The 14,597-nt window shown below is 29.9% G+C and overlaps 1 protein-coding gene across 1 annotated transcript in view; it reads right to left on the bottom strand.

Moving 5' to 3' along the window:
- Positions 1–14,597, bottom strand: part of LOC111677639 (Down syndrome cell adhesion molecule-like protein Dscam2) — a 72,060-nt gene that overhangs the window by 45,825 nt on the left and 11,638 nt on the right. Inside the window, exons 2-5 of the mRNA XM_046952544.1 lie at positions 11,597–11,929; positions 11,157–11,318; positions 9,117–9,263; positions 7,510–7,627 (exon numbers count right to left, since the gene is read on the bottom strand). Of these exons, the coding sequence (XP_046808500.1) occupies positions 7,510–7,627; positions 9,117–9,263; positions 11,157–11,318; positions 11,597–11,929 (760 nt within the window). The remainder of the gene's footprint in view (positions 1–7,509; positions 7,628–9,116; positions 9,264–11,156; positions 11,319–11,596; positions 11,930–14,597) is intronic.

Raw genomic sequence — 14,597 nt, 5'->3', positions numbered from 1 at the left:
AGTCTAGTCTATAGTCTAGTCTATAGGTTAAAAGACTAATGGTAAAGTCAGTATTTCGGAAAAAGTTCGGTGCTGTACGGTACGGGATAAATGTGGCGGGTCTCACCCACCCGTTAACCTATAATAAATGTGTCGTGTATTTTTCTCTTATAAATGAAGGATTCAGGTGTGATGGTAGACAGTTGTCAAGTCTACCCAGTAGATGAAAAAGACCACCGTGAAATAAGGCCGTCAAGGTAGGTGTTCACGTTAAGTACTCTGTACATAAACATCACACAATAGGGTACACTTTATTTGCTCTTGGCCGACAAACTAATTTTCTTACAATTTTATATTATTGTTGTTTTTTCATCTTTTATATAATTGTGTATAATTTTTTTCGCTCCTCTATTACTTATATTTTTGTTTTTATGATTTTGCTCATTAATTTTGAAAACATACATACAAACTTAAATACACTCACAAGTTTTTCATAAATATTTACTAATACATACTACAGAATGGAAAAAAAATCACTTATTCCCTTTCTATTGTCTGCAGTGGTTACATATATTTTTCTCGCACTTTTTATCCTTTTGATGGAACATGCTCCTTCCTACACACATAAGGACAAACATAACATAGTAGTGGTTGTATGAATTTGATGAATTTTCTATACTAAGTTGCTACTGAATATTTTTATTATGCTTTTTTACTCTTTTTGTTTTTTTATCGTTGCCATCATTATCAGGACTATTGTGCACGAGAAAGTCTTTGGTTTTAGCATCTATGATTATCAACAATCATCACTACTTGCAAATTTTTTGAAAAAAAAATGAACAAAATGCAGGAAAAAATTAAAATTTCAACGTTGATCATATTTTTTCTTTATGATTATTTTTTTTTGTATGTCTGTATGTGGTTTATGTTTTTTGTGTTACTTTCCACTTTAAGAGTGTTGTTGTGGCGGTAGATTAATATAAACGCGTTTATAGAGAGCTATTGGATGATGTGGTTGAATTTAAACGTATGTAGGTTTAAATGATGAATATTTTATATGTACCATATTAAAACTGTAGTTATTTAAAGATCTCATAGGTTTCTAATAGAGATCCTTTTGTATTTTTGTCAACAAGGATGTATTGATCGATGTAACGAAATATTTACAAAAAATTCAACATCCAGATTTCACTAAAAACTCTGTATTCTTTACTTAAAAACTGTTCAAAAAATAAATAAAAACATCAAGTTCGAAGAAACACAATTAGGCCTTTACCGAGCCTGTTGTACGATATTTCACCAGTACCCCAGGTAGGGTATAATTTTTATATTTAATCTGTTATTAATTTTTTACGTATTTTCATAGGTTGCTACAGAATTTTGCTCATATCTCTTAATTGAATTAAATTTTTATATGTAATCAACAAAATATTTTCAATTTACCACACAAACATTAAAATAAGTATTAACCATAATATTTATATTCTAATTAAATAATTTAATTATGCGTAAAATTATATCATAAAAAAAAATAGTTATAGGAATCTTAAGAAAAGTAATAAAAATAAATAGAACAAACTCTTCTTTGTCAGTCAGATAGATATGTACATTGTACATACATATGTATGTAGGTATATATGTATGTACATGTGAAAATCCAATTCAAGTAAACTAAATAAAAATCTCAGTAAAAAAGAAAGTAGTTTTTATTCATGAGTACAAAAAAAAGTTACACATATCGAATAAAAAAAGTGAAACTGTTTGAGATTTTTTTATGCACAATCCCATAAACAGTGTTGCGATATTTAAATAGATTTGTTAAAAATAAAAAAAATTTTGAAGAATAGTATAGTTTTCAATATAATTTAAATAAAGATCAGTTTTTCTATCACCATCTGTTAATAGAAACTTTCTCTTAGAATCTGAATTGCACGATTTTCAAAAAATATTATTTGTTGATCGGTAACACTGTGTCTCTTAAATTGTATATAAATGTATAAAAATATATGTAAAAGCTCTTTACTACATTTTTTACATACACCATATAAATGATGACATTTAATGTTCCTCCAATATACAGAATGACTATGATTGTTGTCCACGTAGTTAAACAAAACAAAAAAAGAGTAGTTAAAGCCACTATAACTATATATACGATTTTTCATACCCAAAATATTATTTTATCTCTTTCGGGTGTCCCAAGATTTCACAGCTACAGTAAATGGTTATTTCCAAAGAAAATTTTCTTATTTTTGATGTCATTGCATGCTTAAAACGATAATATCCTGCGATATCCTTTGAAAACACTTTTTCCATTTTCCATTAAAAATTATCAATACACATTAAAATAAAAAGTTTGGTGAAGTCATATTCATAAAAACTTCTGCAGTTTAGTTTTGTGCGTGAAGTGGTTAACACAGGAATTTAAGGCAAATACTTAACACGATCACTTACTAATAGATAATAACGTCCCAGCAAAAACTGGGTAATAACTATCAATTGTAATAGCTTACCTAACAACATACTTTTGAATGACTACTTGATATAATCTAGATTCCACAGAAGTAGTCTAATAAGGTCTTACTAATGATGTGTTATATAAATATTTTCTAATTCATTAGTCATCAGTGAACAGATGCTATATACGTTTATTCATGTGATTTACAATGACTACTTTTTCTAATTACTTGTAATCATTTGTGGTAAGTACTTGCCTCTAATGACATCACCGTGTTAAAATAGTGTCTTAAAGTGTTATTGTGTAAGTAAATTTTTGCACTTTAACTTATTACATGGTAATGAAAGATTTTACTGGGGTAAGTACTAATTACAATCACCTGCAAATTTTGAGACTGAAATGAATGTTTTTGTTTCTGAGAAAAAAACAATTGACTACGAAGATACTTCAACTACTTCTATTACACCGTCCGACATTCAAAATTAGACACGAACCGGATGATATACGTCTGAAACTATAAATTTAAGGGAAAAAAATCTGCGTTTTTAGTTTTTCATTTCGTGATCCTTTTAGTTTTAGTTTTTTTATTCCGTAAAAACATTTTTTATTATTGCATTGAATCCCAGCAATCCCAAATTTTTGGGCACATTAGCATTTTAAGTCATTATTTCTTAAAAGCAAATGCATAACGCAATCAATTACAAATATTGAGTAAATGAAATTTTTAGTCACGAGAAATTATGCATTGGTGCCAATGTTTGTGGCACCCAAAAATCACATTCATAGTCGATTTTGCTTTGTATGTCCGTCCATCCGTTTTTCTGTATGTGTATCTGAGCGCATGATAGAGGCAGAAATTTTGAAGATAATATAATAAAATTGTCCGAAACACGGATTATATTAATTGACAAGACTTTAGCATACACTAAATCATGTAGGAAAATCACCTAATAAATCAAAAAAAGGGCAATGACGACCTTGCACCATGTCCATCCTTCCACTCCGCCACTCCATCCGTCAAATCCATCAGTTACTTCTGTCTATAGAATGCAAGTAGACATCAGAAAACATCAGAAAGAATACTCCACCTCGTATACCCAATCTTTTTATTATTAGCTCAAATCCAACATTTTTTTAATACATAGTCATGCTCTATAATTCGAACCTCTTCAGCATCTAGGAACGATAACAGAAATGTATCATGAAAATTATATTTAATGTTTTTTAGTTTTTAACCCAGCAAACCTCTTCCCCCGATTTGGGTTTTAACCACAGCCAATACGTGGTTCCCGAAGGAACCTCAACCAACTGACCAGCCAGAATATAGTCTAGCGGGAAACTGGCCACCCGTAGCACTAGATGATGTGGGGCGCTGGTTCGACCGCTTTCAATTTATGCAAGGACTTGGTGTCAACACCAATTTATAGTCCCGGAAGACCACAGGTATTGGTAGCACCTATCTATCCCCGGATTGAAATACACCATGATGTGAAACTCATCAATTCACCTATAAATACCACTACTTTGATAAGACCTCGAAAATAAATAAAGATCTTTTGAAAGTCAATGTGTCTAACAATATTTCTTTATTATGTGACTTAAGCATTTCATTAAACTTGTACGAATATAACATTTTCACACTGTACTAAGCTCTATATATGTATGCACACAAATGTATATACATATATATAAGAGTGTTATACTTAAATGTGTCTATATGTTTATAAATTTTTATTAACGTTCATATATAGACTTGTAAGTATACATGTCCTCTCTACTTGTATTACAGACTTCATCTTCTTTTTATATTGCCTTTTGTATTTTGGTGTAAGAAAAAATATTAAATAAAAGGATAATGTAATCTTTCTGCATCATAAAGTGAACTTTTATTTATATGGACACAAGAAAAAAAAAACGACAAAATAAACGTCAACCAAAAGAAGAATAAAGCCCATTGACAATATGCCAGGCAGGCAGGCAGAAGTAGCCTCAGCATGTGCGTAAATTATACGGAACAAAAAAGCAAACTGCTGCTGAAATAGCTAAGACCAAAGGTAACAGTCAGTCAAACTATATTGAGTATTTTTTGGATAAACTGTGTAGAGTTTTATATTTAAAGTCAACTAATAATGGTTTTGCTATTTTTCCACTATTAAGCAGTTTAATATATTCAACTAATCCTAGCAATTGTTTATATTGAAAAGACCAGCTAAACGTAGTAAGCTTAAAGTATTGTAGTATAAACATAGATAAAGGATATTTTTTTTACGTTAGACAGGACAATAAAGAAACTCGACATTGAAAGTAAAACTTAGTTGAATATCACATAAGAAACTATGAAACTAAAGGATCTTCTACAACAAAATACAATTTCAGTTGTAGCTTTTGCAACACCCTGTATACCAAACAGAAATTTATAACCATATTAACTCACACATATAGACAATCGAGTCTGTTTGTATTATATTTTTCGGTCATAATATATGAATGCATTCCTAAGAATAATGTTAAGGCGTAACATACTAAATTTAAGATTGGTCTTATGGTAAGTCATAAAAATGTTATTACACTTGGAAAATATTGTATATAACAACAACAACAACAACAAAAAGAAAGCAAGATGAAGTGGTGAAAAACAACAATCCATGAAAAGCAAGAAAAAAATGTATAAAAAGAAACAACAACAGTAAAAAGAGTCTACCAATTATATACACTTTAAGTTGTAAAGGAAAGTACGTTCATCCTCATTCATGTCCGCAGGACTGGAAAACATGAATTGGTTTTTAAGACTAATAGAGAAAATGTCAATTGTACAATAAAGCACGTATGAAGTGTAACAACAATGTAAAGCTAAATGGGTTATGGGACACATTTTCTTTATTTCTTTTTATTTCTATCCTTGTTTTTTTTTAGAAAATAAAATTGTTTAAACTCAATAAGTACAGAGTGGAACAGAATATTGTTAACAAAGATTGGATTAATAATTAACTTTAAACCATAACGCTTAAAGCTAATAAATTGTGACTGAAGTTTATTGGACAATTTTTGATTTAAATGATTTATTAAAAAATTTCGTACTTTTACATGATATATGTATAAAAAAGGTACCACAATGAACCAAGAGTCTATAATAATATCCTTTTTTGTTTGTGTGTAATTCAGTTTGAAACGTATAAAAATATTGTTCAAATACCTATAAAATAATGGATCCTAATTAGGATCTAAGACGATCTCTTCATGACTGTTTATCTGCCAGTTTGTCTGTATAAAAATCATGAAAATCGGTCTGACAATAGGTTTATAATAAACCCTACCCGTCATATAAAGTATCCTTCAAAAAATTACTTTAAAACTCATATGTGGCTAAAAAATGCTAAACTACAAGAATTTGAAATGATTCACGTTAACACCTTCCGTGTTAGTCCTATTTTACGATGGTGCTTTTACAACTACAGGGTAAGATTAATAGATGACTTTGTGTATCTTACACACCGCTGAACAAACACTTTCTCAGACTATTACTTAATGTCCGAGATGAAGAAACATCACTACGATATACGAATCCATCAAATAATCCGATGACAGGTATGAATAGAATAAACTCTAAACATACCCGGTCAGCGTTACCCTTGTGAGACTAAAGTCACAATTTGACCCGTTTTTGCCATTTCCTTTGTAACACATCGAAATATAGGCCATAGATTTACAAATATTATTCTTGGTACTTATTGAATTCTAAGACGATCTAGTCATGTCCGTCTGTCTGTTGAAAGGATAATTGTGACCGAGGGGAAAGTATCCTCTAGGTAAGATTATGGGCAATATAAGCCAACATTTTCCCATAGCTCTGATATAAGTGCTTCCGAAAAACAAGTTTAAAAGACGTACCCCCATTCTCACAAGTTTTTATTTTCGTCGCAGAAAAGGGTGATTTGTTTATCTTTTCGAAATAGAATAGAAAAGATAAAAAAATCACCCTTTTCTGCGACTTTTCGCAATTTTGCAACGGTAACGCTGTACCCGGTTATTTGATATCACTTCCACTCTTCTTATTCATTCAACACACTTAATGTGAATAACATCTGACACACTCACTCTAGGCGATGGGTGTGGCCCATATAATATAAACTTGATAACACCCCACTTAGTCCTACATTCACTCCTTTGTTTTATAACTGTTAGCTAATGCACAAACACTAAACTTATTCCGAATTATAGACTTTATAGTTTACTAGTCTTTGTTTCAATTTGGGTTTAATCCACATGCACTGGAACACTGGAACATGAAAAAGTGCGAAATTATTCCCTGTGACCTACCGATTCCCATGCTACCAGATTATGTGTACCACGTCAAATCATTTTGAGAAATAGTCAAGGATACATTTAATCATCGCCAGGATTGCAATAGCACCAAGTTGGGGAATATTATCAAGGGATGAAATTTATCATAAACAACAAACATCTAACATCTCTGATTAAAGTGATTTGCCTTGGTCCAAGACTGACCATAATCCAATATAAAGCTACTTTCAGAAAATGTCTTTAAAACTCAAAGCTGGCTAAAAGCCAACAGATCCATCACATTTGATACAAAATCGCAATATTTATCAATCGATCGCTAACTGTCCCAATGTCTTATATAAAGTCATCCTCAAAACATTATTTTAATGTTCATTATGATCTTATGTAATGAATTGAAAAGGTCTTCTTTAAAAATGATTTAAAAAGTTAACATTTATTAAGAGCTGGTTCACACAACACACTTTTGATTCTATGTGTGAGAGAAAGAGATGTTTGATATATCTTTCTCTTTTTTCACACACAACAAAGTTTCTCGAAGTGAACCGGTCATTTCACACACAACAATCAAAAGTTTCTCTCATTTTCTCTTAAAAAAAAAATAAATTACTCTCATTATTGTATCATGGTACGTTAGATTAAAAAATAAGTCATTACTTGATTACTTCTAAGTAATACAGGCATTATGAAGAAGTAAATACAAAGTATGTACATTAGGGATTTTTTTTTTGCAAATTTTTGTCATTGGATTAACTATGTATATTAAGACTTACCTATATTCAGGAGATGGACAACCCTGGGCCACACATAGTAAAACAGCACCCTCATCTTGTGATACTTGTACATGTGCTGTATGCTCAACAACACTAGGTGAAATAATACCACGATGAGCTGGAATATAATGAAATATTTTATTTTAAATAACTGAAACTGAAAAATATTTGTCATTATTAAGTTAGTTTGAGGGCTCAAAGGAGATTTAAATTAATGTTTAGTCGAGAAGGGAACTTGTGCAATTTTGAAATCTAAAATGCTATGTATGAAGAGCAATTAATACACAAGAATTTGGGCAAGTTCGTGTCAAGCAAATTTTCAGGTAAGCTTAGTATTACTGGATAGTCAGCACCGATTTTCAGCTCTATCGGTCAAGACCTTCAGAATATAGAGAGGGGCAAAATTTGTCATTTTCGAAGTACAGATTTTTTTCAAATGAGTATAACTTTTCACCTATTGGTCCAGCAAAAATTGCTATGTATGAAGAGCAATTAATACACAAGAATTTGGGCAAGTTCGTGTCAAGCAAATTTTCAGGTAAGCTTAGGATAGTAAGCACCGATTTTCAGCTCTATCGGTCAAGACCTTCAGAATATAGAAAGGGGCAAAATTTGACATTTTCGAAGTACAGATTTTTTTCAAATGAGTATAAGTTTTCACCTATAGGTCTAGCAAAAATTGTTCAAAGGATTAAAATTTTTAAAGTCCTCTGAACAATTTTTGCTAGGACCAATAGGTGAATAGTTGTACTCATTTGTAAAAACCCTACATGAGAAAAATTTTCAAATTTGAACCCCATCTAACTCCAGAAATTTTTAACCGATGGAGATAAGAATTTCTATTATACCCTATACCACTTTATGGTTTATGTTTATGTTTGTAACGCACAATAATACTGGTTTTATACAGAGCTTAAAGTATACCTATCGGCTCAGAATCATTTTCTCAGTCGATTTAGCTATGTCCATCCGTCTGTTCGACAGTCTGTCCGTCCATGTAAACCTTAATCAAACTACAGATCGAAATTTTAAAGATAATTCAATAGAATTTGGAACATGACCTTCTATTGCCTCAGGGACAAAGCCTTTTGAAAATGATTGATATCGGTTCACTATTTCACTTAGCCCCCATACAATGGAACCTCTCATCACCTATGATACCAAAATGTTATTTTTATAACAAGTGTAGGCCATTATATGGTCAGACTCGTCAGACTATAATTTCATACTTGTTTTAATTGAGTTCACTTGACACGAAATTGTTCATATGTATTCAAAAGAGATTAATAATCAAAGATTTAATAAACTAATTTTAAATTTATAATTTTTCCTTTTCAGGACATCCTAGATTACTTGCAAACTTAAAGACATCCTCACATGACAATCATTTTTCAAAATTTCCTTAATCGTTTTTCATTTAAAACCCCCCATTACTAATGATTTGTAAAATACATTTGCATAATATATATTTCTCTATTAGCACATACATAAATTTAAATGCATTTTATATGTATATATTTTTTTCTGACAATCATTTTTAAAAATTGATGTTGCAATATTAATAATAATGATAATAATAAAATACATTTCGATATTTTTTAACTTACAATTTATTCTCAGTCTTGTGGGTGAACTAACAACAACTTGACGTGTTAATCGATGCATACTTCGACACCGAAACGATTGGGATTCATCACTTTCTTGTAGATTATGAATAAGTAATTCACCGGTGGGTAATAAATGAAATTTACCATCTGAAATTGAGAAGATTTTAGGAAAAAAAAGAACACACACACATACACATTATAAGAATATTTAAATAATATTTTTGGTAATAAATAATAAAAAAAATATAATTGCAAAATTTAAATTTAAATATTTTATTTTAATAGTACAAGACTTAGTTCTAGGATACAAATATTTTGTATATGAGTTGTATGTATGTATGTAACATTTAATGTATTGGTAAACACTTTGTTTATTTAGAACACAAACAGCCCAAAGGACAATGTTAATTATGTATGAATTCCAGTTTACTAAACTCATAAAATAAAGAAGACATCACAGAAACGATAACAACAAAATTATGTACTTAGATTGTATAGAGAAAACCAAATAAATACTTTGCTTACTTCAATAATGACCTATCTACAAAAATTTATTTTCAAGAAAATATTATTATCGTTTTTAATAATCAAACTTTTTTTCCTTATTCTCAAGAATACCTACACTCACTATAAATATATAAAGATGGTCAAAAACTAAAGTTTGAAAACTAATATTGAAAAATTTTTTAAACAGCGATCTTTACATTCTAACAAACCCCTCTAATCAAAAACAAAATTTTTATTTTATAACAGTTTATAAATAAGATTTTGTATGGGAAATTTGTTTAATAATTCTTTTATAAAATAAAAATGTTTTTTTGTGAATAAGGGGGTTAATCTTTATTTATTCTTTAGTTACTTTTAATTTCAAGAAACATAAAGAATTAACGAAATTAAACGGTTACTCTAGCAACCATGTGCTTTATAGAAAATTAAAATATAAAACACAGTGTATTTCATTTAATAGAATAAATTTTCATTTGCTAGAAAAAATGAAGTGTATACTTAAAAAAACGAATGTGAATTTCTCTAGTTGCATTGTATTTATGTAGCATTGTGCATTTAACTTTGTAGTTTTTTTCCCTCCACAATTTTCCTTTTCATCTCTTTCGTTTTTTCTATGCAGTTCCACCATAATTTTCAAGTACGTCACTGGTAAAGGCATAATAACAAATTTGCACATTCACACAGATAGAGATACTTCTGTATGTAGAAGAGAAGAGAGTAAAAAATCATAATACCAGTACGTGTTCTTTTATACACGTACACAAGAACAACAACTACGAATGCAATCAACATACAAATTACAATAAATGCATACCCAACAGTTCTGGGTGGCGAAAGCTATACCAAACTATTAACTAGTCTAGACTATAGACTAGACTAAAGACTTGACTAAAGAGTAGAATAAAAATAGACTAAATACTAGACTAAAGACTAGACTATAGTCTAGACTATTGACTAGACTATAGACTAGACTATAGACTAGACTATAGACTAGACTATAGACTAGACTATAGACTAGACTATAGACTAGACTATAGACTAGACTATAGACTAGACTATAGACTAGACTATAGACTAGACTATAGACTAGACTATAGACTAGACTATAGACTAGACTATAGACTAGACTATAGACTAGACTATAGACTAGACTATAGACTAGACTATAGACTAGACTATAGACTAGACTATATACTAGACTATATACTAGACTATAGACTAGACTATAGACTAGACTATAGACTTGACTATAGACTAGACTATTGTCTAGACTATAGACTTTACCATAATATAGTATAGACTATAGGCTAGAATATAATTTAGATTAGGCTATAGACTATTGAATTTCTATTTAGTTAGAGTCTATTAAGAGGTTTGACCTTCGAAAAAGTTTTCTCCAAAATGGGTACATTGAATCTATATAATACTACTGAATTATTTTGTAAGTGCTTACTACGTTTTGTATGTAAGAGAGAGTGAAAAAATGAATGAATAAATGAATGTATTTATGTGTGAATCTGTGAATACACTTACCGCCTTGTAATGATGGATATATGTAGATAGCAGGTTCATGAACCCATGAGACCACTCGAACCAATTCCTTAACAAACGTTGGCACTACACAACGTAAAATGGCTGTGCAACCACGAGATGCAGATAAAACTTCTACATCAACTTTATAAGCTTGTGCAACGACTGCAAAAAACAAACAAACGAAACAAATACAAAATAAACGGTAAATATGTATGAAAAATAAATTGTATATAGAAATTATTATAAAAAAGTAGCTTTAAATATTACAGTGTATATGTGTCGTGACTGACAGATGAATAAAAAAATGAATTATAGAAAATTTAATTAGCAGACAACATAACAACAATTTTATGCCATTTATTTTTTCATTTTTGTTTTTTTATAACCAACCACATTTTTCTGTTATTTTTTTTAATAAAATTATGTTTTAAATTACTTACCAGCTCTGACTTGCACATCTCGGGATACAATGCGTCCAACACCATTGCTGGCAACACAACGATAGATTGTGTTATGCACATCTTGATGATATGCAGCTGCAGGAAATGGTAAAAGTACCAAAGTACCATTGCGTAGCACACGACGAACACCATGAATTTCCGTTACAGCCGTACCGTCTGCATGCACCCAGTCAATGGTCGGCTGAGGACTGCCCGAAGCTGAGCAATCCAACCAGCCGCCAGAGGAATTTGAAAATTCAACACGACCCGGCGGTTCCATCACAAAACCCGGACCGCGTAAATGTGCTTCATAGACTTCCGCCAACAAAGTATCTGCAACAATCAAAAAGAATGAAAAAAATTAAGAATATTAAATTTTCATTTGTGTATTGAGCATGCAAATGCATGTCTAGCTGTCTGCCGGTCTGTATGTTTGCAACAAATGTCTGATGTTTTCTTTGAATATGATAATTTTCTTTAGTTATTTTTCTTTTTTGTATTTAGCTTCTGTTTGAGTACTTTCGAGTCTATTTATAAATGATGCAATGTATAAATCTTTTATTTATAAAAAAAAAAACATAAATGTGATTTTTTCTGCTTTTCAAATTATTCCTTTTTTAACAAGAGAAAAACATGATTGCCAAAACGGAAACTAAAATGTAACCGCAAAAAAAAGAAGAGAAAAAAAAAATCAATAAAAAAACATAAATACACATGCTGGTTTCCTTTTTAAAATGACGAATGTTTTAAAAACGCTAAATAAATGGTAAGCAAATTTTACTGCGGTATGAAAAAGCTGCTTTAAAAAGTTTAAAATTACTACAAGTTGAAAATATTTGTTTAAATATTTTTTGTAAAAAAATTGTCGATCTATATATAGATAGAGATGCAAAGGGGCAGAATACTATGACGGAATTATTTACAAATAAACATCTCTTTTAAGCGTTTTTAAATTTGTAGAGACGTTTTAAAACGTTATCTATGCGTATACTCTACATTACGTTTAATTACATATTTATCATACGCCACCGTATACCATATCAAACTTGATTTTAACAAAAATAAAAAAACAAGTATGAGTTTATAGTCGGGCATTGCTGACCATATAATACCCTACACCATTCAGTATGTTAAAATTGTGGATTTTTCTTTCAATAAAGTATTTTTTGGAATATTTTTTATTTTGGAATATTTTTACTTATTGTTGACAAAAAAAAAAGATTTTCTACAAGAGGGCTCATAGGGGAGAAGGGTTAAATATGGATCTATCCTTTTAAATTTTAGTAGATGAATTTACGTCTACTTCAAAGATTTTAATCGTTTCAATAGTAATTATAAGTTAATTTTAACCTTCAAGTCATTTTATGAAGGGGAGTTGGTATGGGCGCTAGGGTCAAATGAGTCCCGATCACTATACAAATTAGAATTGTCATTTATTGTCTTATAAAAATAATTTTTGCTGATTTTTGTTGACATTATAAAACATTTAACGTAATTATGAGTCTAAAGGCCCCATTCGTGGGATACGGTTGTATGGGGGCTAGGAGAAATAATGGACTGATTTCAACAATTCGCGTTCATCCTCGAACCAAAAAAATAGCATGTGCCCAATTTCATCAAATTATCTTGAAAATTGCGACACACAGAAAGACGGACAGACGGATATAGCTAAATCGACTCAGAAAGTGATTCTCTTAAACTAAAAGAGATACAATAAAAACGTTACACTTAACGTTGTTTATTCAAAAAATAACGGTACTTTCTCGAAATTCGGTTCATTTTAGTATTAAAACGGTAAACAGTAGTGAACATAGAAATAAAATTTGTATCACATTCGTAACTTATTGAAAAATTACAAATACAAGTTTGGTACTTTTGGAAAATTTTGACGTTTTATGAGTAAAGATCATATTTATTTTTAGTACTTTTTTGTAAAACATTGTTTTCTATTTATTGGTTTGTACATAGTTAGCTTGAAAAGAGGTTGTCTATATATCAAATCCGAAGATATACACCTAGGCCTCTATCGGGCCTCCACCAGACTAGAAATTAAACCACTAACCTACCGATTAAAAGAATATATGTAGGAAGTAAATTGTATATTATTCAACGAATTTTCTATAATATTGAACCAAAATTAAGCACGAAGCATCCTAAGTGAATGAGAATCAAACAAATGAAATTTTTTATTACTTCTTTTTTATCGTTGTTTAACTGATACTAAAAATCAAGAATATAGGGTCTTAATTGAAAATACCTATATGAGAGACCTTTTTGGATGGTTTAGTTATTTAATTTGTACTTTTTCAAATTTTCGATAAAATTGAACCTATAGATTCTATAGGTATAGTTAAGAAACATAAACTTAAACACACATCGTTTTTTGTTGGATTATCACATATAAAATAGAACATTTAGGTACCTTTTCGTTCACCAATTGGTACCTATCAGACAAATTATTGAATTTAAAAACATAAAATTAAATAAACAAGGTTCTAAAAATCTGTAAGATATTTATTTTTTTAATTTTATATAATATAGAACCAAAGAGCATGGAAGTAAAAAAACTAATTTTGATTATTTTAAAGCAACTATTTTGCCTTTTACCTTTAATTACAAAATATTTTTAAAAAATTTTAACAATAAAAGAGATTTTCTACATGAAGTTTTATATGAACATATCCTCAAAAATTTTCTAGAGAATTATGTCTACAAAAGCTTTACATGGATACACAGATAGACGGACAGATGAAATGATGGCTATAGGTAAGCCAACATTTCGTGGTGTAGGGTATAAATGTTCTCATGACGGTGTGTTAGTTAGTTATTTAGTTAGTTAGTTAGTTAGTTAGTTAGTTAGCTAGTTATTTAGTTAGTTAGTTAGTTAGTTAGCTAGTTAGTTAGTTAGTTAGTTAGTTAGTTAGTTAGTTAGTTAGTTAGATAGATAGTTAGTTAGTTAGTTAGTTAGTTAGTTAGTTAGTTAGTTAGTTAGTTAGTTAGT

The sequence above is a fragment of the Lucilia cuprina genome, chromosome 5 (genome assembly GCF_022045245.1).
Source record: "Lucilia cuprina isolate Lc7/37 chromosome 5, ASM2204524v1, whole genome shotgun sequence".
Classification (NCBI taxonomy): domain Eukaryota; kingdom Metazoa; phylum Arthropoda; class Insecta; order Diptera; family Calliphoridae; genus Lucilia; species Lucilia cuprina.
The sequence above is the reverse complement of the archived record's forward strand: the minus strand, read 5'-3'. Positions and strand labels throughout refer to the sequence as shown.